The 26894-nt window shown below is 39.4% G+C and overlaps 1 protein-coding gene across 1 annotated transcript; it reads right to left on the bottom strand.

The window, feature by feature from the left end:
* Positions 1-284: 284 nt before the first annotated feature.
* MSL3 (MSL complex subunit 3) lies at positions 285-26360 on the bottom strand. Its single transcript, XM_061998820.1, has 13 exons — positions 25750-26360; positions 23697-23779; positions 23029-23124; positions 21701-21801; positions 20679-20770; positions 19752-19874; positions 19122-19282; positions 16223-16381; positions 14706-14968; positions 14219-14328; positions 13944-14043; positions 13421-13505; positions 285-1222 (listed from the first exon to the last, which is right to left on the bottom strand). The coding sequence occupies exons 1-13, from the start codon at positions 25846-25848 to the stop codon at positions 1123-1125; spliced, it is 1572 nt and encodes a 523-aa protein (XP_061854804.1). The 5' UTR covers positions 25849-26360; the 3' UTR covers positions 285-1122.
* Positions 26361-26894: the final 534 nt, after the last annotated feature.

The raw sequence follows: 26894 nt of genomic DNA, 5'->3' as shown, positions 1-26894 counted from the left end.
ATCTGTCTTAAACACAGAGAGGATTCTGAAAGCCAGAGCTCTAAGTCATGGACGAGGTTTTGATGACAATAAAGACAAGAATTATATTTCAATTACTGAACATTCTCACCAATTTCCTGTTTCCAAAGCTCAACTTTTTAAAACTGTATAAAGAGACATTGTTGAAAAGTGTGTAGAAGAAAACCCAACATTTAAGAAAGCACTTCTGTGTTGTCAGTGCACCAACCTCTCATTATATGTACACTTAGCAATCTCAAAACTACTACTCAAGCACAAACAAGACATTTTAGACAGTTAAAATCACACGTTTATATGGCAGCCATTGCGAACTTTATTAAGAAGTGTTTGCCAGTTAAACTGCCATCACTTTATTGACTTCTCCACTTACTCATAGAAAAATCAGGGTTTTTGTTACGGCTCTTGAAATGACATATTGCCAGGTAAATGCTCAATCACTGGCAATGTACGCTCTTGCTGGAACTCTATCAGCCTTACCACAAAAAGGGCTATATACACACCTTTGCAAAATGCAAAGTAAGCAACACATCTTTCATTCAAGAAACAAAGTCACTCTTGAGGCAGATTTCATGCTAACCAAACAGCAAAACCTCTGCATTAAGCAATCTTTTCGATCATGACAGTTCCACAAAATGAAGTGCAATTTGTGAGGAAAACAACTCTGTAAGACATCAGTTATGCATTCTCTCCATGTAACTGCGTAGCGCCAAGTCTTATTTCTCAGGCTGGAGAAGTTGAGTTAAAATGAAACACAGCATGACAATGTATCTTCATGAAAATGTCCTGTTCCTAATGTCTCTGCTTTTGCCATCCGCCTCTTCAATAGTCCTATGCAGTCCTATACATTAGAAGTCAGAACAAAGCTTCTTAATTCATATGGAGTTGCAGTTATATTCAATCCTGCAAGCAACTCACAATGCAGTCTATACAGATCTCTGAAAAGGAGTTCTCCATGCCAAAGTAATCCAACCATCACAGAAGACATTTTCCTATTTATTCAATTCCAGAAGTTGTTTTAGTTCCTTTTTCATCTTCTTGTAGCCATATGGAAAAACAGCATTGTCATGGGCTACATATAGAAGAAATTAATCTTTATTAATAGCTTCAGTAGATTGCCCGAGGATTTTTAGTACTGTAGTAGGCTTCACACGCAGCTACGTAAGCAGATTCTGGGAAGAAATCATCATGGTACTCTGCTAAAAACCTGAGAAGAAAGCACAACAAAAAAAACCAAACAGAACATGAAACATTTTAGAGAAAAGCTATTTTCAAATAAATTTTTTAAGCTCAGCAAAATCACAGCCTGGGAACTGAAAAATATTACAGTTTGAAATCTGGCATATAAAATGCTTGCCCTATTTTTACAAGTTTTACATAATGAGAAACAACCTGGATGCGTTCCTGTGCAACCTGGTCTAGGTGGACCTGCTTCTGCAGGGGGGTTGGGCTGGGTGATCTCTAAAGATCTCTTCCAACCCTACCATTCTATCATTCTATGATTCTATGAAATCCAAATAGCATTTAAAAAATGTGATCAAGCTCAAAAAAAAAGTTGAAGCTGCACTCCAAAAATAATGCAGAGAACAATCACAGAAGAGAAAAAGAAGTTAAGAGATCTTTCTGCAACTTCTGTCAGTCACCTATTCTGCACACTATTTTCATTTGTGTGAAAACCAGGACTTTCAGTTTTCACTATGTCAGTATCTTACACAAATGGCCAGTAACAATGAAGTAAAACTGTATCTTGTAAGTAAAGTTATGATTTGTTCTTTCATATGCCCGTGTATTTAGGGTCTCCACCCCTCACAGGCATCTGATTTAAACACAGCTCTCAGACATGTATGCATCCTTTGCAAATACACTTCCCTAATTTCAGCTTTCTGAAAGCTGGTATTCAAACATTATTCAGACAGCCAAGTACTCAATATTTTATCATGTCTTCCTGCTCTGTCAACATACAACTCCTTATCTAATTTAGGATAGAAAATTAAAATAAACAGTGCTGCTACTAATACCAGCAAAAAACACCTGAAATAATTGTAAGCGCTCTGCTCTTTCCTTTGTATACAAAGACATCAGGTATACAAATGAGGCAAAAGGGTAAAATGGCTCTTTAAACCCTGAAGTACACAATCGAGTTGTACTTTGGAAAAAACAACAGATCTCCAAAAATACTACAAATATTACATATTGGATATAATAACATGGATATTAAAGATCAGCACCAATAAACATAGCAAAATGTTTGCTACAGGTTCACTGTTTGAGTCAAGAGTAGGAAGCAACAGAAACAACAGGAAACAATGTTACTTGCAGATCTGGTTTCTCTCAAGAACCACTGGCGAGGGAGATGACTACACTGTTCAAAGCTAAAAATACCAGCTTTGCATAACCAATACTCTGGACATATAAAGTCCAAAATACATTTTAAAAAAAACCTCTCCAACCTCACTCATACCTTTGATCTTAAGAGAAACAGAGCATCAAAGAATATTGACAAGATGCTCTGTATATGGCAAACTAAATTTAATCCAGAACATCTTAATTGCTGAGAGCTCACACAGAAAAGTTACAGCACAAAAAAACAGATAAATGAAAAAGGGCTGATGTTTCACACACACACACACACAATCCTTGTACTTAAACATGTGCATTAAACAAGTGCTTAACCAGAAGAATAACCGATTACATCCTACTAATTCCAGGAAAAGCAGTGAGGAAATACACTTCTCTTGAGGGGGGAGGGTGGTGCAAATAAATCCTTAAATGTGTCACCATTTATTCAGAAAGTACTTTGTCAACTTCCTCTGTACCTGCTTATTTGATGTGTTCTGTAATTAACAGAATAGAGGGACCTAGGGTGATTTCTGATGTAAAATGTTTCAGGTTTAAGACAGCAAGCAAACTGGCTGGATAACCAATACATTTCCAGCAGATTAAACAGCAGCCCATTTCTGTTATTAAACATCACCTAAGGCATTAAGCAAAAAAGACTCTGTTACGTGACCCTTAACAGTGTCTAATCAAGCACATCATTTCTGGCAATATTCAGCAGGGCAGATATTGCCAAAAGGGAGAAAGATCTCTCTTGTAAGAAAGATCTATCTTGTATCCCAGAACTGGAGTCCCGTGTCCAGTTCTGGGCTCCTCAGCTCAAGTGGGACAGGGAAGTGCTGGAGAGAGTCCAGCACAGGGCCACCAAGATGATCAAGGGCATAGAACATCTTTCATATGAGGAAAGGCTGTGGGAACTGGGGCTGTTTAGTCTGGAGAAGAGGAGATGGAGGGGGGATCTAATTAACATTTATAAATATCTAAAGGGTGGGTGTCAGGAGGTTGGGACATCCCTTTTTTCTATAGTAGCTAGCAACAGGACAAGGGGTAATGGGTTGAAGCTGGAACACAAAAGGTTCCATTTAAATATAAGAAAAAAAACTATTTCACTGCGAGGGTGAGGGAGCCCTGGCACAGGCTGCCCAGACGGGTTGTGGAGTTTCCTTCCTTGGAGGTCTTCGAGACCCGCCTGGACATGTTCCTATGTGACCTGATCTAGGTGAACCTGCTTCTGCAGGGGGGTTGGACTAGATGATCTCTAAAGGTCCCTTCCAACCCTACCATTCTATGATTCTATTTAAAGCAAGGATCCAACCGGCTTTGTCACAGACTGATACTCTATAAGCCTGAATAACAAATGTGTAAGACCTATGTAAAGTTCCACACAGTCTTCATGTACACAACATTAAGTGCAATAAATACTTAAGCATACTTTTAACCTGTATGTATTAATACTGTGCTAGCCTCTCACTAGGTCCAATAGCAGCTTCCAAGCAAAAAGGATTATATCATTAAGGTTGAGAGATTTTTAAAAAACTTCTATGAAAACGATATAAAAAAAACTCTGTAAAAAAGTTTTTACTATTACAGCATGTTATAGCTGCATTATACCAATTTTCTAGAGAAATAAAGTAAATTAAATAAATTAAATAAAAACAGCAGTGAAATACTTCCCCTGAAAGAAGAAAAGACAGTCACAATCAACACAATGAATTACTACGCATTGGATTCAAATTAGTTAAACTTTGGCAAAAGAATGAACCAGAAAAGAAATCATTTTATTCCTTACTAGAGCTACAAAAAAAGACAAATCTAGATTAAAACTACCAATATTTGATTAATACACTATCTGAACCACGTTATTTAGTGATTTACTAGGCCTTGTCATTAAAACCATTCAGCATGTACTTTTCTAAGCTTACCAGGCCATGAATTGCTCTAATACTTCATCAAATGCTTTTTTTTTTCCATGACACAGAGATACCCCTTAGAAAATAAAGCAAAGAAACACAAAAATAATTGACACAGTCAAATCCTCCTAATCCTCACTGAAACACGTCATTCATTTGCACCACATGTATACAACCACTTACTTTAGGGAAATCAACACAACAGAGTAAACAGAGAAATTACAGCAACTTAGAAAGTAATAAGATATCTGAGTCATCAACTGCTATGACCTCTGCAGTTAACTGCAAATCACATTCTAGGATATGTGATTTTGGCATGAAGTGAGTGACATAAGGCCTAAAATTTAACAGATTCGAGCCTAACTTTTAACACACTTGTATTGAACAAGATTAAGATGAGCCACAAATGGAATTTAATTAATTCTTCATTAACACACACTAATGACTTCGAGAGAGAAACAAACTACAGGAGTAGTTTGGTACTGTGTTTTACAGAATGTTACAAGTGCTAGAGCATACAAGGGTGTGTTTGAAAAGAACATCGGTAACTCAAAGGAACTTTCAGAGGACATCGTGTAGCTGACAGTTCCAGGAATTTAAGGCAAATAATGGAAAACAGGTTCATTTTCTCACAAATTTCCTGACTTTTGCTTAAGATCATCAGTCATAAATGCCAGTTTGGTGCAAGCTAAAGTGACAGCTGGTGAAGATGAGAAATTTTTGCTGAGATTCTTGTGGCACAGCTACAACTCATTTAAAAAAAAGGCAGGCATAATGCATGAAGTCCAAATGTACATCTCTCTGTTCTTAATGTAACACTTGTGAAAAGCAAAATGGCTCAGAGCTAGCAAATACAAATTACTTTCTGCAGAGAAGCAGAAGGAACCAGGCAAAAGAACACAAGGTCAGCTTCCATCCCAAATTGCTTGTTTATCTGTATATGAAGAGCAGTGGCCCTTCTGAAGCTGCTTTCTATTCAAACTACATCACCATGTAGAAAGCTGACACAGAAATATTAAGAGTCTCAGAAGACTCCTAGCTACTGGATGTGTCACTAATGTTTTGCTCTTGGAAAAGCAGAAATAGCACAAAGATCAATTTCACTGGCACCTGCAAGTCATGAGCCAAGATTTAAATTTAAAAGAGAGGGAGCTGTACTTAGCAAGCAGAGCCGATGTTCAGCCATAGATCAGAAAGCACATTGCTATTTAGCTATTCAGAAATTGTTTCATTACTTTTAACCTACAAATCCCATAAATTCAGTCACTTGTTGCACGACTGCCTTTTTCATTTTCGTACTTTTAACGGAGCTCATACAAAGTGAAACTGCTTACAAGTAACCGAGTTCTGAGATGCACAGTCCACACAAACATCCTGATGTAAGCTTGCACACTTCTTTCTCATTGTGAGTATTCACAAAAAGAATACTTAAGCTTTACACTCATGCACAGAACAGCAGTAACATGGCACAACGCCGCTGTTCCCCTCTCTGCTACAGGTTCCTGGAACAGCAACACTTCAGAAGGGACTAAAGGCAACGGAGACAATGGAAACATATGTGGGCAACCTAGCTTGAAGAATTCCTATGTTCTGATCTTCAAGCATGAAGTAAGCAAGTTTACCTCAGGTGACTTCAAGCAATAGCCTCACAAATATACTACCATCTGGCTGAAAGTTATGCAAGTAGATCTACCAAAAAGAGGCACAGAACTATCATCAGCCACATTAAAAAGCTACTTGACATATATACGTCAGGAATGTTTATCACTCATGGATTTAATATGAGCTTTAAGAGCGTCATCTGGTGGTCAAAACACTCTTGTCTTGGCAACATCAACACTACCTATTACCTGAACAGTCTCTGCATGAAGAAAAATCTTATAATCATCAGCTACCATCACATGAATAAACTCAGGGACAGCCTAAAAAGTGTGAAAGTTATGAAGAAAGGAAAACCTTAACATTAACAACAACTTTGGCCATAAAAGTATAAGAATACAGAACTACAAAGAAAATTTTCCAGAAGCTTTTGTTATAGAGCTCTAGAATGTAAGCAGATGCTTTGGTGAGATGAGTGGTCTGGGCTAGATGCTACTTGCAAGGTAACTAATTTGCTTAAAGTGCAGAGTCCTAATGAGTCAAAAAAAAGTCATTTGCCCATTAAGAAACTATCTTCTCTCTGAGACTACTACTCAGATGCAGAATTTGAAAGCTAAAAGGCTTAGTTGCACACAAAAGCAGATGCTACTACCTGCCCCCAGCCCTCTGCAACTGATAGGCATGTCCTCCATCCGCAACACTGCTGAGGGCAAAAGCTTGCCAGCACAAAGTTCATCATAACCCCCATGCACACAACAGAAAAAGTGAAGAGCTTCACATATTTATTCTGATATCCACTGTCTCAAGAACCATGCCAAAGAAACAGACAGACTTGTTCCATTGACTGGACTTGTCACCACTCCTGCCCATACAGAAACTGATATATCTTCCTTGGTCTTTAAAGAGAAAGTGCAGAACTTTGAAGATGCCAAGCTAACAGTGTAACATGCCCAGTCATCAGGCTGAGTGAAAAGTAAAAGCGGTAACTTCTAGCAGAACTTTTGGGAAAACAGGGCTACAAGAACTTAGGAGAGGAGCCCTTGGTTGGTCTTGAGGATGAAGATCCACTTTTGGCAAGGCTAGCACAGATCCCAGAATCAATTCTGAGAGACTCCAAAAGTTATTAGAACACATTTAAAACATTCTGGCAACATCTCACTTTAAATGCATGATCCAAACCTCTGCTATTATGATTATTCAAATAGTCAGGCAAACAGAAGGAAGAGAAGTAATCCACATGGTGCAGTTTCAGGAAGTATGAGAACAATAAACAAACACAAGCAAATTCTGCAGACCAACTAGACAATAAAGGCCTGCCAAAAATAAGAACTGTACAATAGCAGATACTCACTGACAAACAGTATTCAACATAAATGCCAAAACTTTGAGAGGATCCAAAACAGAATTTACATTTCTACTCATTCGCTGAATGCAGCAAAAGTGCAAATACAACATTAATAGTTCCCTAAAATAAAGCATATACATTCACCATGTAAACAGAATGAATTCAAAGTGTTTCAAATCTTTCTTTTTAAAAAAAGTTCCTTTACCTATTTGTGACTCTAAACCCCACACTTGTTCATTCACACTCAGAACCTGGATTTTCTAACATTTAGGCTACAGTTCCATACTTTTCTACTATGTTATAATTGCTATGCTGCACAAGTGCTTATTGTCACATAACTGGTTAATCCCAAAACTGAGAAGCAAATAAGAAAAGCTTTAATCAAATAAGAAACATAGGTGAATTGTGTTCTTTGTGGTCTTTCAAAAAGTGATTTTTAATCAGTTGCCATTTGCAACTTTATTAAGTCACAATAATCAGGACCTCTGTCACAAGCAACTTCACCTAAACAGAGACATTTTGATTCCATTCACCATGTGCAATATTCCATTTTTTCATTCTCAGAGAGCCATTACTAACCTCTCATTAATTGCACATTAGCACAGACTAGTGGCCATAATTCACCACTGCAGTTACATGTAAGAAAATCAGAAACACAATCGCTTTGGTTGGAAAAGCCATGTAGGATCATGGAGTTCAACTATTTACCTGGCACTGCCACATCCACCACTAAACCATGTCCCTAAGTGTCACATCTACACATCTTCTAAATACCTCCAGGGATAGTGACTCCACTACTTCCCTGGGCAGCCCGTTCCAATGCTTGTCAACTCTTTCAGTGAAGAAATTGTTCCCAACATCCAATCTAAACCTCCCCAGATGCAACATGAGGTGATATCTCTTCTCCTATCACTTCTTACTTGTGAGAAGAGACTGACTCCCACCTCACTACTATCTCCTTTCAGGTAGTTGTAGAAAACAAACATGTTTCCTTTCACCCTTCTCTTCTCTAGGCTAAATAAACCCAGCTTCCTCAGCTGCTCCTCATCAGACTTGTTCTCCAGACCCTTCACCACTTTCGTTGCCCATCTCTGGACACGCTCCAGCACTTCAATATCCTTGTAGTGAGGGGCCCAGAACTGAACACAGTATCAAGGTACAGCCTCATCAGTGTCAAGTATAGGGGGACAAATACTTCCCTGGTCCTGCTGGCCAGACTACTTTTGATCCAAGCCACAATGCTATTGGCCTTCTGGTCCACCTGGGCACACTGCTGGCTCATGTTTAGATGGCTGTCTATCAACATTCTCAAGTCCTTTTCCTCCAGTCAGCTTTCCAGACAAGGTTTTTTGCCAGTCAGCTTTTCCGCAAGCCTGTGGCGTTGCCTAGGGTTGCTGTGGCTCAGGTGTAGCACCTTGTACTTGTCCTTGTTGAATTTCATACAATTGGCCTTGGATTGGTAGGCTGTCTAGGTTCCTCTGAAGAGCTTTCCTGCCCTCAACGAGTCTATGCTCCCTTCCATGTCATCTGCAAACTTACTGAGGGTACAGTGCACTCAACCTCTTCATCCAGATCATTGATAAAGCTGTTAAACAGAACAGGCTCTAAACACTGAGACCTGGAGAACACCACTGGTGACCAGCTGCCAACTGGATCTAACTCCATTCACCACCGCTCTCTGGGCCTGGCCATCCAGACATTTTTTAATGTGTGAAGAGTATGCCCACACAAGCCATGAGCAAACAGTTTTCCAGGAGAATACTGTGGGAAACAGTGTCAAAAGTTTTAATAAAGCTGAGGTTAAAAAAAAAACCAAAAATATCCACAGCTTTTCAATCATTTGCTATTCAAAACACATTCTGCTATCAAAACCAGAGATGTATTTCTTAAGGTTACTTCAAACAACTTGTCATCTTTCTATATATACACTTGATTATCACATCTCTCTAATTCTGTCACATTCTGATTTGGCTTCCTTCTCATAAAATACTCAACAGTATTAAGATACTTTTCTACTCATGAAGTAGAATGACACAATAGATACAGCAGGTTGTAAAACATCAGGAAAAAAACAATGAGATCTGAAATGAAAGAGACAACTTACAGGATATACTGAGTTGGAAGTATCTGTGGGTTTTCAATAAAAGCAAAGTCTCTGACCATTAAGAATGTAGTTTCCATAGTCTGAAATACTACATATTGGCCTCATCTAGAAAAGTGTATTTAAAATTTTAGAAGCATTAATTTAGAAATGTCATCACTTATCCTTTTATATTTCATGGGAGTGAAAATACCTATGGCTTTCTGAAGTGCTGTAACCATTTTGTTTTGCCTTTTTTTCTCCCAAATGCAAGTGATATTTACTAAAATTACCTCAGTGAAGATGGGTCTTGTTACTCTAAAACCAGACATTTTATATTCTCTTAGTTTCTATATAAATTTTCTATTGGTCAACAGTCCTGACAACAGATCTCTCTGACTTACTTTAGGTGGTCCTGCTCTGGCAGGGGAGTTGGACTAAACAATCTTTTGAGGTCCCTTCTAACCCTTAAGAATCGGTGATTCTGTGATCCTCAAACAGTTTTCCAAGACAAGACTGTGTTCAAATCAACAGAAACATCAAAACAAAAACTGGTACCTTCTTGCCTATCATGTCTCATCACAGAAGCAGCATCTGAAAGCATGCCAGAAATCTTACAACACAGAGAAGCCATAAAATACAGCATATACAACATTTTGTTAAAAATACAGTGGAAATAACGGAACTGGTCAAAAGGCAATACTTTATCTTAGAAACTACTACAGACAGGAAGATTTAACCTGGGGTCCTTTGCCAGTAAGATTACCAGTTAATAGGCACCAGTCACTGTGTTAACTTCCACTGCCTGTTCCTGAAGGCTAAAGTCAAACTGTAAGTGAAATTCAGTGAAACCAACTGGCAAGTTTGTCAGACTGCTATTCTTCTGTCAGTATTATGAATTCTTTCAGAACTAAATAATTTGAAGTGAGGACTAAGAATTTTATACTTAATTTGAGAAACTGATTTTCTTTACTTCTCCAGATTCTGCAATTGAAAAATCAACGTGCATGTTTGCCATGAAGAAATTTTCACTATGCACACCTGCAGAAAGCTGCACTAAGCACAAAGATTAGAGCTTCTACTTAATACAAAACTCAAAAAGATGCATTTCATACATCCCTTAAAAATGTATGTTGTCTGGGAAACTGAGATCAATCTTATCTCACAGCAATCTGAGGGCATAACTGGGAAATATTACCCATGTAACATCTCAAAGTGAATTTAATGCATCTATCAAGTACTGAGTAAACCCAATAAAACAAGCTTCCAGACAAAGTACTATATTAAATAAGTCTCAAGTTTCTCAGCCCACATGAGATTAATACTACAAATGTCAAACAAAACTGTAAATTTTAGCCATAAAATCGTAACTCAAAATTAAATCAGTATCTACGACGGAACTAAAGCATTTGTACACCACATGGAACCTTTATTTAAAAATACATGAATTACTTGTGCTTGGAATACTCTACCTAGAATTCAAAGATGATTTAGAAGCAGTGAAAAGACAGGTTCAATCCCTTGTCTGCTATTAGAGAAATAAAGAAATAAAGAAAAATAAAGAAAAATACTTCAGAGCTTGTCACTCAAGTTCTTATCTTTCACAAGGTAAGTCAGAACAGAACTAATAGAAAGCATTTTTAATAAACATTCATTAATCCTTTCACTCCCAAAAAGACAAAGTGTGAAAACCGAAGAACTACAAGATAGCACGTCAGCCTTGTTTCCTCTTGTGAGGAGTAACAGATAATGCCTAGTTCCATGCAAACACAACACAAAATGATAATGTATTTCTGTGATGAAAATCAATTCTGAACAAGTTTCTAGAAAATGTAGTTGTTTGACCACTTCCAATGACATATGGGACAAAGAAAAAAATACCAAAGGAATGACACCCTAAAGCCCCATGAATAAGTGTTGGAAAAAAATTAAAATCTTAGAATTCACATTGGTTTCCATGTTACCTATTTGAACATACAGTAGCAAAACCGATAAGGAAACTAGTCCAAGAAGAGTATTTACAACAGAGCTACCTAAGATTGAATGCTTCCTACAGCAGTAGCTGTAACGTGGAAGTTCTTTCAGAGAGGCTCTACATTTGACCAGTTCTGACAAAAACATAAAATCTTTGTTTTAGCATAGGAAAGAAACCTAAAGAATAGTATCAGCAAAACATATATTAGACTGGCTTAAAAGGCACTTGAAAAAGCACACAGCTTTCAAATGTTTTTCTTGTACCAGACATGTGATACTCACACTATGCTTGCCTTGGAAGGCTCATTTTGCTTTAGTTATAGTTTGGACTTGAGGACTGAATGCCCACTAGTACTAGAGCACACTTCTGGTTAAGTGTTTGCCAGAGGGAGTCCAGCTAGTGTACTCGGAGCACTCCAACATCACACCAAGCATGCTAAGTAGGTACTACCAACAGACTTGCTTCAAAAGAACAGTTCTAGCTGACCTAAAAATGCTGATGTGGAGACATCTTCTGATTTTACTTTTTAAAATTGCTATTTATAGATGACTACGCATTTAAAGAAGACTGTGAGATGGAAAAATAAGACACAAATGGATACTATCACAAGAACTTTCAGTTTAATCATGTCCCTACTTGTACAAGGTGCATGATGAAGTAACTGCATTTAAGATGCTAGAGACCTGCTCTGACCAACAATAGAAGAATTTGAGCAAGCAGAGGTCTGTCTGAGAAAAACTGTTTTGACTTATAGTAGATGATTTATACATCTAAATAATATTCACCAAGAAAAAAGAGGTTTCCAACAGTGAGAACTAATACTGTCCTGTTTAACTCAAAAGATATTTTAGATACTAGTAAGAGTATGACAAAATAGAGATGGGAAAACTAACTAATAAAACTTAAATGTTTCAAGAGAAAAAGAAATGTGCTGCAGAAATTTTGACGTTTGAGACACCTTTTATAATCAATACTTAAACTAAAATAATTTTAAAGGTTTCATCTGCCTGATCTCTAACAGAACCTCTAACACGCTAGTGCCACGTTGTGTTACTTTTCAGTAAGTGACTACTTAAGAGTCTTGAACAAAATTCAGTTAGGAGTTGCACGTCTTTTCCACATCTTTATCCTTTACAACAATTTGACCTGTAAGTTTTCCTTGGAAAATTTCTTTTCTACTGCATTGATTCTGCCACACTAGATATCTAACTACCATTACAATGTCTCACAGACATTAACTGAAGTACCTGACAAATAAAGCTGATCATGATGCAGATATGACTATACTCACTCCAGCCATGGAGCAGAAACTATTAGAAAGACCACTGAAAGACATACCTAGTATGGTCAGAAAGAGTTCTGGTTCCTCTACAAGTTACTGTATTGTATAGCAAAGAAATATCAATCTTTAAAGCTCAATTAGGACAATATTTTATTTTAAAAAAAAATCCACTGTAGTTAAAAACATGTTCTAATTGACACATTTCTCCCCCACGAATATCAATGCAACATCAAAACTTTCAGATTATGCTCTCAAAAAGAACAATATGAAGTTTATGTGTCTTCATAAAGCATGCTTTCTCACCTAATCAGTTTATCATTCTAGACATACTAGCAAACAAACTTCTATACTTAATCCTCTACCACTGTTCAGCAAAACTTTAAGTAGGGAGCTCAGATTCTCTTCAATTTGCATTACAAAAATTAAAACCCTTGTATTAATCTCCAGTCAGAGTTATTACTAAAATCATAGAATGGTAGGGTTGGAAGGGACCTTTAGAAATCATCTAGTCCAACCCCCCTGCAGGTCCACCTAGATCAGGTCACATAGGAACATGTCCAGGCAGGTCTTAAAGATCTCCAAGGAAGGAGACTCCACAACCCCTCTGGGCAGCCTGTGCCACTGCTCTGTCACCCTCACAGTGAAATAGTTTTTTCTTACATTTAAGTGGAACTTTTTGTGTTCCAGCTTCAACCCATTACCCCTTGTCCTGTTGCTAGATACAAAATTATTTTTTACAAAATATTACATGAGTTTTACCATATTATTGTACTCATAGAAAATCAACATCTTATATTTTAAAAACACTTTGTCATTCCAGGACACTTAGATCTTTCTAACAATGCAAACACTGCTGTGGTACATTGTGTCACATTACCTCAGAAACATTTCGAAGTGTTTTACTAAAGCCTTCAAGTTTTTGTCAGGAAAGCACATCTTCCCCAGTATCTCTGGTAGCTTTACTGTAAATAAAGAGAAGTAATGTTTATACCTGTTCTCCTAAAAAGAAGTTCTAGTTACTTTCATCCACTGTACAGAAAAGAATACAAAAGTTTCTTCTCCCTGCAGCCTCCATTTTTTTTTTAAGTTACTCTGTGATCTTTCAAAGCCTTACTAAAACAGAAACATGCTGAGAAAGTGAATGTTGCTTGCTTTAACAATGTTTTCGAGTGTATGAGAAGTAATAATTGTTTGCTTTTGTTAAATGAAGGCTTACAAAGCCAGTAAAGGATAACCATATTTATGAACAGTCAGAGTTTTATACTTCTCCAAGAGTTTTATATTTCTCCAAGAATAAAACTAAATGTGAATTAAAAATCAGAGATACTATCTCTAAAACAAAATTAAAATAAAACAAATAAATCAACTCTGATAGAGCACAGAATTTTGCATCAGTTTACCAAACATCCGTAGCAAATGTTGAGATCCATAGATGTATGAGGGAGGTGGTGGTTGATCACTTGGTGGATAATTCTCTGGCATCAATTTCCAGGACAAAACCTAAACATAAAACACGAAAATGTTGGTTGTGAAAACTTTATAGCACCATAAATAATTTAGTCTGTACAGAACTTCAAAATCAAAGATTAAATAACTAACACAAACAAAATCTTTTCTTACATAGCCCTACTCTGAGGTCCACAAAACCTTTAGTGATTGAATCTAGGGCTGTTACCTCGTTCAATTCATTGTTTCTTCTACCTTCAAAGCCAGTAAAAACCGCACTCCCCTCTTTGCTAGGGGTCAAAGTTATTGGTGAGGACGATCCACTGTGGACAGGGGTTTCTTCCAAGTGGAAAGAAAAAGAGAAGAAAACAGAAATAAAGTTGATTATCTGTTTTATGGAAGCACAGGCTATAAACAAAACTAAACCCTGTTGCTGAAACATTTAAAGTCTTAAACACTAGAATTCAATAAACGCTATCCTAAAGCGGCAGGCTCACAGAAAAGCAGTTTCTTGAATTCTCTTGAGAAATACAGTACCAAAGTACTGATATTTTGCTTTGTATTTCTTGTTTTGGTATAAGCTTCAGAGATAAATAATTGATATATAAAAGTAATGAATTCTTACTTCAATCATTCAGTTCACAGTCCAGACGATGTTGAAAAGGAACATAGTCTGAAACCTTGTTTAGAGTAATAATTTAAAGAGCAAAACCTACTTTTTTCCAAGTGCAAGAAAAGCTTTGGCATAGAAGCTGGGGTGTCCAGGTGCCGTCGTTTTGGCTGTGGGGAAGCACTGCTTTCTGACAGCCTGTCGCAGTTGGAGCTGTGGCGGGTTGAACGTCTCAGCGACTGCAGGATCTCAGGTTCTGCTTTTCGCCTTTTTGGCGTGGCCGGCTCTCCTGTTGTAGGCTGGCTGTCGGTTGACTGAGGCGTTGGTGGATTCAACAGAGGAGGACTTGGGGAAAGCTCCTCCTGATTTCTAGGAAATGAAGGCAGCTTTATAGAAGTGGAGGGATAGGGGCTCTTCCCTCAAAAGAGATTTCTTCTACTTTCACAGATCTTGTTAAATACTTATTCAACAGTCTTCTCCCCATAACTAACACAGTGGTGAGCCTTTCTTTTAAATACTCTTTTCCAGAAACATATTTGTTTTCAAATTATAATCATAGAATTATAGAATGGTAGGGTTGGAAGGGACCTTTACAGACCATCTGGTCCAACTCCCCTGCAGAAGCAGGTCCATCTACATCAGGTCTCATACGAACATGTCCAGGCGGGTCTTGAAGACCTCCAAGGAAGGAGACTCCACATCCCGTCTGGGCAGCCTGAGCCACTGCTCCGTCACCCTCACAGTGAAACAGTTTTTTCTTATATTTAAATGGAACTTTTTGTGTTCCAGCTTCATCCCATTACCCCTCGTCCTGTTGCTAGCTGCTATAGAAAAAAGGGATGCCCCAACCTCCTGACACCCACCATTTAGATATTTGTAAATAATAATAAGATCTCCCCTCAGTCTCCTCCAGACTAAACAGCCCCAGTTCCCGCAGCCTTTCCTCATATGAAAGATGCTCCAGTCCCCTGCTCATCTTGGTGGCCCTGCGCTGGACTCTCTCCAGAAGTTCTGTCCCTCTTGAGCTGAGGAGCCCAGAACTGGACACAGGACTCCAGATGAGGTCTCACCAGGGCAGAGTAGAGGGGGAGCAGAACCTCCTTTGACCTGCTGGCCACACTCTTCTTGATGCATCCTAGGATACCATTGGCCTTCTTGGCCATGAGGGCACATTGCTGTTCATGGTTCAGTTTGTTATCAACCAGCACTCCCAGTTCTCTCTCTGCAGAGCTGCTCTCCAGCAGGTCAACCCCCATCCTGTACTGGTGCATGGGGTTGTTCCTCCCCAGATGCAGGACTCTGCACTTACCCTTGTTGAACCTCATGAGGTTCCTCTCTGCCCAAATGTTAATGAACACAAGTTTACATTTCAATGTGAAAGTTTCTTCCCTACCAAGTTGCAGTATAACTCCACTTCATCAGTGCAGACTCCTTTTGAAGTTAGCCAGACAGAAATTCAGAAACTAAATCCAGGCAAGCAACTCACAGATGAGTTCAACATTTTATCAAGAAAACGTTTAGGTCAAAGTCCGTGAGAAATCATCCTGTTCTGAACATTTAATCACATTCTATTGCATTTTCCTCAGGAGAGAAGCATTATCAGACTCCATATACCTAACCTACCTGTTAGTATTTGTTGAGTTTTCTTTGATGGGAAGAAAGTATTTTGATGAAGTCACCTTCTTAAATTGAGCTTGTTCATAAGGATAGAGCAAAATTAATGGAAGCGTGAAGTCAAAAGTTATTCTCAGGCCATCCACCATCTCTTTACACAGCTCAACACTAGAAGAAAAAATAAAAAAGAATTATTAATTTCAAAGTTGCATGTCAGAATTTTTCAGTGTAGTTGTAGGAAATTCCCTTTTAAGACAGACCTTTAATATCTTAATTACAATATGCTGATTTCACCACTAAGTAATGATGAGTGATTAAAAGCATACTTAAAAGAGACAGTGATTCCTGTTGGTAACAGACAAACACAAACTTTAAAAGTCTGCTTAGTAAGGTCAAGCAAATTCTTAAAAATGTTGTATTGTATTACTACTTACTGGATTAATAAAATCTATTGTACAGTAAATAAAGTCAGTTTTTATGTAAGCATTTTCCTTTCCAAGTTTACTAGGCTCAAAAAAGAGGCACCTGCTAGAAAAACACAGTAAGTACTCAACAGATTCAATCTTTGTCTAAAAGGCCACATCTGTAGCCACTAAGCACAGCTTTTGGGCTCCCCAGCTCAAGAGGGACAGAGAAGACTGAGCGGAGATCTTATTAATATTTACATATATCTAAATGGCAGGTGTCAGGAGGTTGGGGCATCCCTTTTTTCTATTGTACCTAACAACAGGACAAGGGATAATGGGATGAAGCTGGAACACAAAATGTTCCATTTAAATATAAGAAAAAACTATTTCACAGTGAGGGCGATGGAGCAGTGGAGCAGGCTGCCCAGACGGGATGTGGAGTCTCCTTCCTTGGAGGTCTTCGAGACCCACCTGGACATGTTCCTATGCGACCTGATCTAGGTGACCCTGCTTCTGCAGGGGGGTTAGGCTAGATGATCTCTAAACGTCCCTTCCAACCCTCCCATTCTATGACTCTATGAAAGAGTCCAGCACAGGCCCATCAAGATGATCAGGGGACTGGAGTACCTTCTTGATGAGGAAAGGCTGCGGGAACTGGGACTGTTTAGTCTGGAGAAGAGGAGATTGCACAGGGATTTAATTAATATTTACAAATGTCTAAATGGCAGATGTCAGGAGGTTGGGGAATCCCTTTTTTCTACTGTATCTAGTGATAGAACAAGGGGTAATGGACTAAACCTGGAACACAAAAAGTTCCATTTAAACATGAGAAAAAAAAAATATTTTACCGTGAGAGTGAGGGAGCCCTGGCACAGGCTGCTCAGAGCGTTGTGGAGTCTCTTTCTCTGGACGCCTTCTAAACCCACCTGAACGTGTTCCTGTGTGACCTGATCTAGGTGCACCTGTTTCTGCAGGGGGGTTGGACTAGATGATCTCTAAGGGTCCCTTCCAATCCCTACCATTCTATGATTTTAGATTAAGAGATACCCAGCGAACCAACAAAACCAGACACATTTGCATTGAAGATTGGTTTCCAAAGGCCTGCTCCTGCTAAAAATGGCACTGCATTTAGAGGCTACTAGGAAATTCAGTTTAGGGCTTGTGTAAAGCACAGTGTTAGGTGGTAAGCAGATGTGCTGCTCTTGGTTGTGTCTGTAACATTGAATCCAGTCCACCTCCAATATCCCTCACCTCTATGAAGGTATTCACCTCTTGCATTTCATGTGCATATATGCGTATGGTAACAGTAATTTGATTCTACCACAGTGATCCATGCTAAATTCCATACCTCCTATATCCATTCCATACGATCTGCTAAAACATTGCCTTTTTTGGTTTGGTTTTCTTAAACACTATATAAATTGGGTCAGAGTAGTATCATATGCAGAAATTGTACAACAATTGTACAAGGCAATTGTCAATTACCTTCTGTGTCAGAGCAGTAAGGACAACATGGTAAAGTTGTCAGTTGAATCTCTCCTGCTTAAGGATCGTTGAGATTATACACATTTTTCTTATTAAAGCACCTTCTTTATTCAGGAAGTCACTTAAACACACACCTTTAATAATCAGAATGCCTGTGTGTACAGCCTTCTGTTTACACTTCTGATGACTCATCTAACTTCTTGTTTGGGACATTATACTACAAAGGAGGAAAACATTACTAATCTGTCAAATGATGAATGACATCAATACAAACCAAGACACTCACAAACTGAAATATTGCCAGGAATAGTATAATTATACATAATTGAATTTGAATGCGCTAACAAAAGTCAAGGTTTCGTCTGTGTAGACCCAAATAAAGCAGCAGTCTCAACTAATACTGAGAATCTTAAACATAAGAGAAGTAAACAAAAAAAAAACCTCACATTGCAAACATGCAGGGTTAACACATTGCATTTATAGAATGGTAGAAGAATGTACAGCTCAGCTGATAAAACAGCAACTAAAACGCAATAAATATTGGTAAATGAGATTGATGTTACTACATAGTTTCCCTAAGTACTGACTCAATCAGAAAAAAACAAACCAAACATCTGCACTTAAGATTTCTCTATGAGTATTTGCATAAAATTTTTATCCTTTCTAAAACTTGAACCTGTTAATTTTTATTTAAGTGGAGAATTAATTCTTGTTTCAGATACTATCTCATTGCTCAACAAATTCTTCACATAGGCAATAGCAACACATTCTTCTAAAACAGGTCACAACATTCACAAGAACTTATATGATAAAAGGGGATACTGATGCTTTGTGTAGCTACTTTACAGATCAACAAATTGTGTTGCTGTACTCTAGGTATCTGCTAAAGATTTTTAAGCTCCATAAATAGACATATATCACAGCAAAAGCTAACAGAAGTGAACAGCCTTGAAAAAGAACACAGAATGCAAGGTCATTATTCTCTTCACAATTGCACCAGACTAAAGATCACTTACTTCTTCTCCGGTGGCACATAATGAAGATTCATATTAGCATGTGGAGTCATCTGATGGTGCCGAGATCGTTCATTAGCTGAAAAAGCAGCATTAATAGCAAAATGTTTCACATATGACTCCAGGATGGTTATTATATTTGTCTGACAAGGAAGCTTCACAAGCTGAAAAAGGAACAACAATTTAAGTCTTACAAAAACAATTATTAACTATACCAAGCTAAAACAGGAGCTTGTAATGTATCAACTAGTTTAATAAGTCTCTGTTGCATGAAGTTATTTCAGGAGTGATTAATTGCATCTCTTAAACAATTTTTGAGCAATCCTTTATAAACACCTGGAGAAACAAAAACATGGTCAGATTAACAAGCTTACTATATATCCATCTTTAAAAAACCATCTGCACTCTAAAACACAATTGGGTACTGAAATATTACTTTCTTAAATATAATGACAACTCACTGGTTTAGCTATAAAGAATCTGCTCCCTACACTCTTTTTATTTTTCCTTATATCAACTAAGCTCACCTTTGCAATAAAGTTCCAAAACACAAGAGTTCTTATATACAAGAACTACTTTTGATGCTTTCCCCACTCCCCCATGTGTATTCATTTTATAGCTTTTATTTCATACCCTTTTTCTTCTGTTAATATAATAGCAATCTTCCTCAAGCTTCTTTTTCAGGACTTCAGGAATTTCTATGCTTATTGCTCTTTCTTCCATGTCCCTTTTTGTATGAATGTCTTGTTCTTCTCTCTACAACAGAACAGCGCAAGACACAACATATTGGTTGTGTTTACAAATATTAAAAGAACTTCAATAGTCTGGATACAACATAATAAACAAGTTTTGTCATGCAAAGATAAACTGTATTATTTTATAGTAAACATTTAGGTGGTTAGCAGCCTTTATGTAAGCAATTCAACAAAAGTGCTTTGAAGTCATCTGTAAATTCATTTTTTTAAACTTCTTTAAGTTGGCTTTTGCTGAAGTATTTAATGCAAAAGAATCAAAAGAAATTTGTTGGGTTTTGCTGCTTCAAGGTCAGCTGCACTGTAATAGTTACGATTCCACAGACTTCCAGAACAACTTTTCTTGCTGTACTTCCCTTTTGATAATGTAGAAGAAAAAAAAAAAAAAAAAGATTTTTTTTCTTGAAGTCAGCCTTCTATATTTTAAGGGCAAAGTCAACATGCCCATACTACAGTAAAACACAAAAGCCAAAAAGATTCTGTTGCTATTAGGATTTGTTCAATCTGCATAGATCAGTATCATTTTGCAGCATCCACAGATGTGGATAATCTAGTTTGCTACATTTCTCCACCTCTTACACATAGAAAGAGAGGAAACAAATGTGTATTTTTATATTATCATCAAAGAATTCTACAAGAATACGACATCTTCTATTATTTTCAAAAACTCAACCACAATAAGTACCAGGAATAAGAAAATTATGCTTTTCTTTCCAGCTAAATAACAAGCAGTGGTCTATGTTTCATCTACTTCAAATTTTCTAGAGTTTCAAATGCAGATGGTTAGATTCTATTAAGTTAAACATACCATTTCTGTTCTCTCTTCTATGTCACTTTCTTCACTTTTTATTTCTTCATCTGTTCCTTCATCACTGTCATCAGAAGAAGAACTACTTATAGCTGTGTAAAAGAGATTACACATTATTTATATCACATTGTCACACTGCAGTGGTTAAGAACAAACAATTTCAGACCTCAAAGCAACAAATAATCAAAACAAAACCCACCAAAATCACCACAACCAGCTTGTTATTTTTAATGAGGATGAATAACTCCAATTGAATTAAACACATAAGTATCCTTTACAGCACACTATAAACTTTCTAAATATGCAATACAAGAATTTTACAAGAAGCATTGTTGAATCCTCTCTAATTAAAAACCACTCACGTTTAAAAGCTCCCTATGTTTCTGAACACCCACAGATCTTTTCAATTTTTATTGGACTTCAGCTCTGAACAGGGGATTAACGTATTAATCATTCAATCAGAACGTCTGGCTCTGTACAGCGACAGTTGCCAGAACATCAGTTAAGTGCCAACTAGTGTTCCTGCTGGCTTTAAAGCAACAAAGAAAAATGCTATGAAATTAAAGACCTGGCTTGAAAGTTAAATCAGTAAGTCAGTTGACAAGAAACAGACCTTTGTGCCAGGTAGACTGGGGGGCAAATAAAAAAGAAAAATCTTATTGCTCCCTAGAAACACTAGCAGGGAAAGTGTCTTGTTTCCTAACAACAAACAAAGAAAACTGGGGGCTTCTTTCACCTAGTAATAAATACTACACTAAAAGCAGCATTAAGGTCTAAAATCACTGATGAGAATAGTTGAGTGGAAATGACAGAAAGAAAAGCCTCTGGAACATAAGAAAGGAGATAACAGATGCTTAGCACAAAACATAGTGCTTGCTCTTCATATGACTGCAACCATAATATATCAAATACGACTGCAATACCCTCATCTCATCCTAACAGCAAGTTACAGCATGCATTGTACTCTGAGCTTAAAAAGTTAGACATCAATGCCAGTTATCAAAGAATGAAAACAATCTCACAGTTTTCGCTACTCTCATCATTTTCTTCAGCGGGGAGGCTTTTCAACACAGAGTCAACACCAGGCAACCTGCAACGTCTCTTCTTTCTTCCTTTTCTTCTCCTACAGAACATAAAATGGTTGACTGAAATTTGGCTAATATTAATTGTTTAACCTAGCTAATTACATTACACACAAATATTCAGGAAACATGTGTTTCAGTTACTTTCATTTGTGTTGAAATAACTTGGACAATGCTTAAGAGTGGATATCTTAATGTCTGTACATGACCTCATACTCATGTTCTCAAGCAGATCCTCAAGTCATAGCCAACCAATGTTAGATTATTGCCTTTGGCTGAAAAATACTTCCGGTTTTTCCAAGTTATTTTTCAAGTACATTTCTACTTGATGTAGAAACAGAAGATGTAGATGTAGAACAGAACAGAATCATTTCTGTTGGAAAAGACCTTCAAGATAATCAAGTCCAACCACTAACCTCACACTAACCTCACAACTAAACCACGTCTCTCAGCACCTCATCTACATGTCTTTTCAATATCTCCAGGGATGGGGACTCCAGCACCTCCCTGGGTAGCCTGTGCCACTGTTTAATAACCCTCTCAATGAAAAAGATATTCCTAATCTCCAATCTAAACCTCCCCTGACACAACCTGAACCCCTTTCCTCGCGTTCTGTCATTTGTTACTTGAGAGAAGACCAATCCCCACCTCACTACAGCTCCCTTTCTGGCAGTTGTAGAGAGTGACCATGATTCACTTTCAGTCTTCTCTTCTCCAGACTAAACAATCTCAGTTTCCTCATTCACTCCCCATCAGACTTGTTCTCCAGACCCTTCACAATCTTTGTTGCCCATCTCTGGACAAGCTCCAGCACCTCAATCCCTTCTTGTAGTGCAGGGCCCAAAATTGAACACAGGATTCAAGGTGCAGCCTTGCCAGTGATGAATACAAGGGGACAAACACTTCCCTGGTCCTGCTGGCAACACTATTTCTGATACAAGCCAGGATGCCATTGGCCTTCTTGGCCACCTGGGCACACTGGTGGCTCGTATTCAGATGGCAGACCCAATACATAAGCACTCTGCAGTAGCAGTTAAGAATAACAGTTATGAAGTGTTATGTCTAATTTAGAGTGTTCTTTCATAATAATAATATGCAGCTATCGACCATAGTATGAGAATAGCAGCTCTCTAGAATGTACTGACCATACTGAGTAGCTCTCCAACACCTACAGCGTGAGCTTAATGACCAAGCTCACACCTGGATGTTATCTGTTTGAATCTGAAAATGAATGTCTCACTCCTTTTGAGACCAAAAGGATTTCTTACATGCGAGCCACAGCCTTCCGTGCCAATTTACGCTGTAATCTGCGGTTTTCGTCTGTATCACGAAGAACATGATCTTCAGCTGCCCATCTATCCCAGCTAAGTATAAATCAAAAGAAAACAATTAATGGCTATGAATATATGCCACTCATGATTGCTAATGAATTAACAAAAGTTATATCTAAAAAGCACTCTTTTCACATCATTCAGTAGCAATATCCAAATTGCAAGGTTTGCATCCTTTTGTATTCACATGGCTTCAGATCTTGTGCTGCTGTCTTAAATCTCTCAAACTTTGACTTAATATGTGATAGTGGTTGTATTACCACCACATGCTATAGGTCACAGTCAGAGACTGCACTCATGCACCTGCCTTGATAACCAACAATCAAGGTCTAGATTAAACAAAGTATAAACACCTTTTACTGATGGAAACGTAGGAGCTACAAGTATGTGCAAAAGACAAATATCCCATAAAGTTTAAACTGCTGTCTAACAAACTGACCCATTGAAATTCATGGATAACAGACTGATGTGTCAACAATAAGAAAGTACATTAAAGGCCTTTGCGAAATCAAAAATATTCACGCCTTTGATATATTGTGCAATACTTTTCTCTGAAGAATAAAAGAGAAGAAACAGAAGAACCAAAACTATACATAGTTTCTTACCTTCTGTTCCAACCATTAAAATGGATCAGATATTCTGGAATCTTCCTGCCTTTCTCATCTTTTCCAACAACAATATCAACAACCTGAAACGAATATTGAACAGCATGTAATAAAAAGCTTGAGAGAAAGTAAGCTTTCCAGTATTTAGAGAATTGATACACAAAGAAAAAAAAGATACATTTACTTACAAAAATGAAATAAAACTATAACTCTGCCAGTGAATATTGATATGAGCAGAAGATAAGGATTATACTAAACAGCCAGGAAAAAAAGTTGCTTTTTTTGAGCACTTTTAAGGTTGGGGACTGCCAACGGTCTTTGTCCTGTCCTCAGATGTCCCATGATTTCAAAACAAAGGGAGGTGCGAACCAATGCAGTATCACAATATGGATATGCAGATATACAACTGGGCCACTAACGTTTTCTCCTGTATGCCATCTCTTCCTGTCCTCAAAGTAGAAGGCAATAAAGTTCTATGTACATAAATCTCAGAAAAACTGCTCTCTTGAACAACACTGAATCTTAGTCACAAAATATTAAAAAAGGGTTTGTAAACATCTGGGCCTTTGTTTTCTTCCTCTTTCACATACATAAAACGGGCCTGTCTCAAAAGTCACTTCATATGGATCATCAAGAAGAGCAACGGGACTAGTAATAAGGAAGCATTCTGCTTGCACTTAAATGGCTCTTGACAGACCCCGTATCTCCAAACGTACCCAGTAGTTAGGTTACAGTAATGTTTTAATTTGGAAGTCCAGAACTTAATGATGCAGTCAAGGACAGTTATGCTGGAGTTTGCGATATTTGAAAGTACTGAGAACAAGGAAGGTTGAGGTTTTTTTCACTTGAGTTACCTCTAGGGATGGTAATTGAAGTTGTTGAGGTGGGTAGAACTGAGGAACAAAAAAAAGAGCAGACTAAAATGCTACAGGGAGGTGGAGTTTCTGATAAAAAGATATTTTTTTAAAAAACACTGATACACACAACCAGCAAACTTGCAGCACAAACTATTAATTTGGTCAAGAATCCAATGACCATACCTCCCTTTTCACCCTCAGTGTAACAAAATAAAAAACAGAACTCCATTTGCAAGTTAGGTACAGATGGCTTAGGACTGAAAAAATTATTTCACATCGCACTGATACCCCAAAACAACACCATGCTTCACAAACATTTACATAAAAGTCTATAATTACTATCACTACTTTTAAGGTCAGGCCCAAGAGAGTTGGTCATCTCCTACTGCAACACTTATGGTCCACCGCCTATAGCTCACTATTGTATTTCTGCGTACTCTCCTGTATCATTCATCATCATCTAAACCCTTCTGAAAGGAAGGACAAGGTAGAAAGACAGGGAGGGATTTAAAAAAAGCTGCGCTACGGCAGCACGCGGATGACAACAGGATTTCAGAATTACTTTGCAGGTGTTGAGTCAAGAACGGAAGGAGGGAACCGAGTCCGACACTTCCAGAGCTCGTGGGGGACGGCGGTTCCGCACTCTTGAGAGGAGAACAAGGCACCCACAACCCGGGATCCGCCGCCTTTGTCTCCCCCAAGCAGCGTGTCGCCTCCGCCCCGCCGGGAGAAGGCCCCGAGGCTCAGGCGGCGGTGCCGGTGTGTGAGGGGAAGAGCCAAGCCACGGCGGTGGGCCGGGCTAAGACGCCCAGGAAGACAAGGACGGCGGCACAACGACGGGGCAGCGGAGGGAAAAACCCGTCGGGATGAGGGCCGCCTCGCTTTGTCTCGCAGCCCCGTGACGACGGGAGGCCCCCGCCCCGAGGCCTCTTCTCCCACTCCCCAGACCAGCGTCCGTTTCCTACAGCAAGCGCTGCTCCACGGAACCGCCTCCTCGGCGAGTGCCGCAGCCGCTTCCTCCTCCGCCTCCCGCCCGGGGGCGCGCGCAGCGCCCAGCGGAGCGCGTTACCGGCCGCACCGGCGGCGGGATGGGCTCGGCGGCGGCCCCGCCTCTGCGCTCCCTCCTGCGCGGCGCGGCGGAGGGAGGCGGGGGCGGCCGGCGGAAACTGAGGGCAGGGTCACGCGCGGCGGGTCACCTTGGCATCATAGAGCACTTTGGCCTTGGTAGGGTCGGGCTCGAAGCAGAGAACTCTCTCCCCTCGGTGGAACTTAAATTTCATTCCCCGCGAGGTCATTTGTTCATCATGGCGCAAAGGAGAGCAGCCCCGCCCTCTCCCGTGGAGGAGGCGCCGCCGCCGGCCCCGCCCCGCCGGGCCCCCCCAGCCGGGCCGCGGCCGGGGTATGGCGCCCGGCGGCCGGGTCACCGGCTGCGGGGTCGCGCAGCTCTCCCGTGCCGTGCCCGCTCCGCCGCCGTTCACGCGAGGTGCGCGGCACTGGTGGCTGGGAAGCGGCCGCGGGAGGGGGCGGATGGCGAGGGGACGCGTCCCGCCGTGCGAGGAGTGGCTGCCTGCCCGGGGCGAGGGGAGCCTGGGCTGAGCGAGCCGAGAGCTCTCGGCCGCGGCCAGTCACCTGGCTCTGCTGCCCGTGCTGGTGGTACACTCCCCCCGCCCCGTGAACGGGGCCAGCGGCCGGCGTCTGCCTGCCTGCGGGGCCGTGTGCAGGAGAGCTAACGTGCCCCGCGAGGACAACAGCTGCCCCTCTCTCCGCTGCCGCTTCTCCTAAGCGCCGTGCCGTTCGTTACCCGGTTTATCGGGATCTGTACTACGCAAAGAACCGCCCCCTACTGCCAAGATGGCTGTTCACACGTTGTAACATCCCTCCAGGTTTGCTTCCCCCTGTTTGTGTTTTTCAGCCTTCCTGCAAGAAAATAAGCTGGTGTTGGACTAGAAAGTCAATTACCTAGTTTGATTTATCTCTCCAGTGTTCAAATTCGAGTCTCAAACAGGATGCAAATAGTGGAAATAATCCACCTGCATTTTTTTGTTGACTCTGTAGTTTATGCTGACTGATGCTTAGAAGGGACTGGTATTCAGTCAGGGGAATACTTCAGTTTCCCACACGATATTATTAGATAGTCCCTCAGGCCATTACTGTTTTGATTCCAGTTCTGCATTTCTGATTTACACCAGACTATGACAGAGAGAGGAAGCCTGAGTTTGATCAACCCTGTAGGAAAACCAGTTATTTTGTACTTGTTTAGCATTTCTGAAGTTGCTTCTCTGTAAAAGCCATTCAGGAGGTGTATGACTAAACAGGTGAAAGACAACTGTGTAACTGAGCG

This window comes from Colius striatus, chromosome 1, assembly GCF_028858725.1.
Source record: "Colius striatus isolate bColStr4 chromosome 1, bColStr4.1.hap1, whole genome shotgun sequence".
In the NCBI taxonomy this organism is placed as follows: domain Eukaryota; kingdom Metazoa; phylum Chordata; class Aves; order Coliiformes; family Coliidae; genus Colius; species Colius striatus.
Note: the sequence above shows the minus strand (reverse complement) of the source record. Positions and strands in the feature narration are given on the sequence as shown.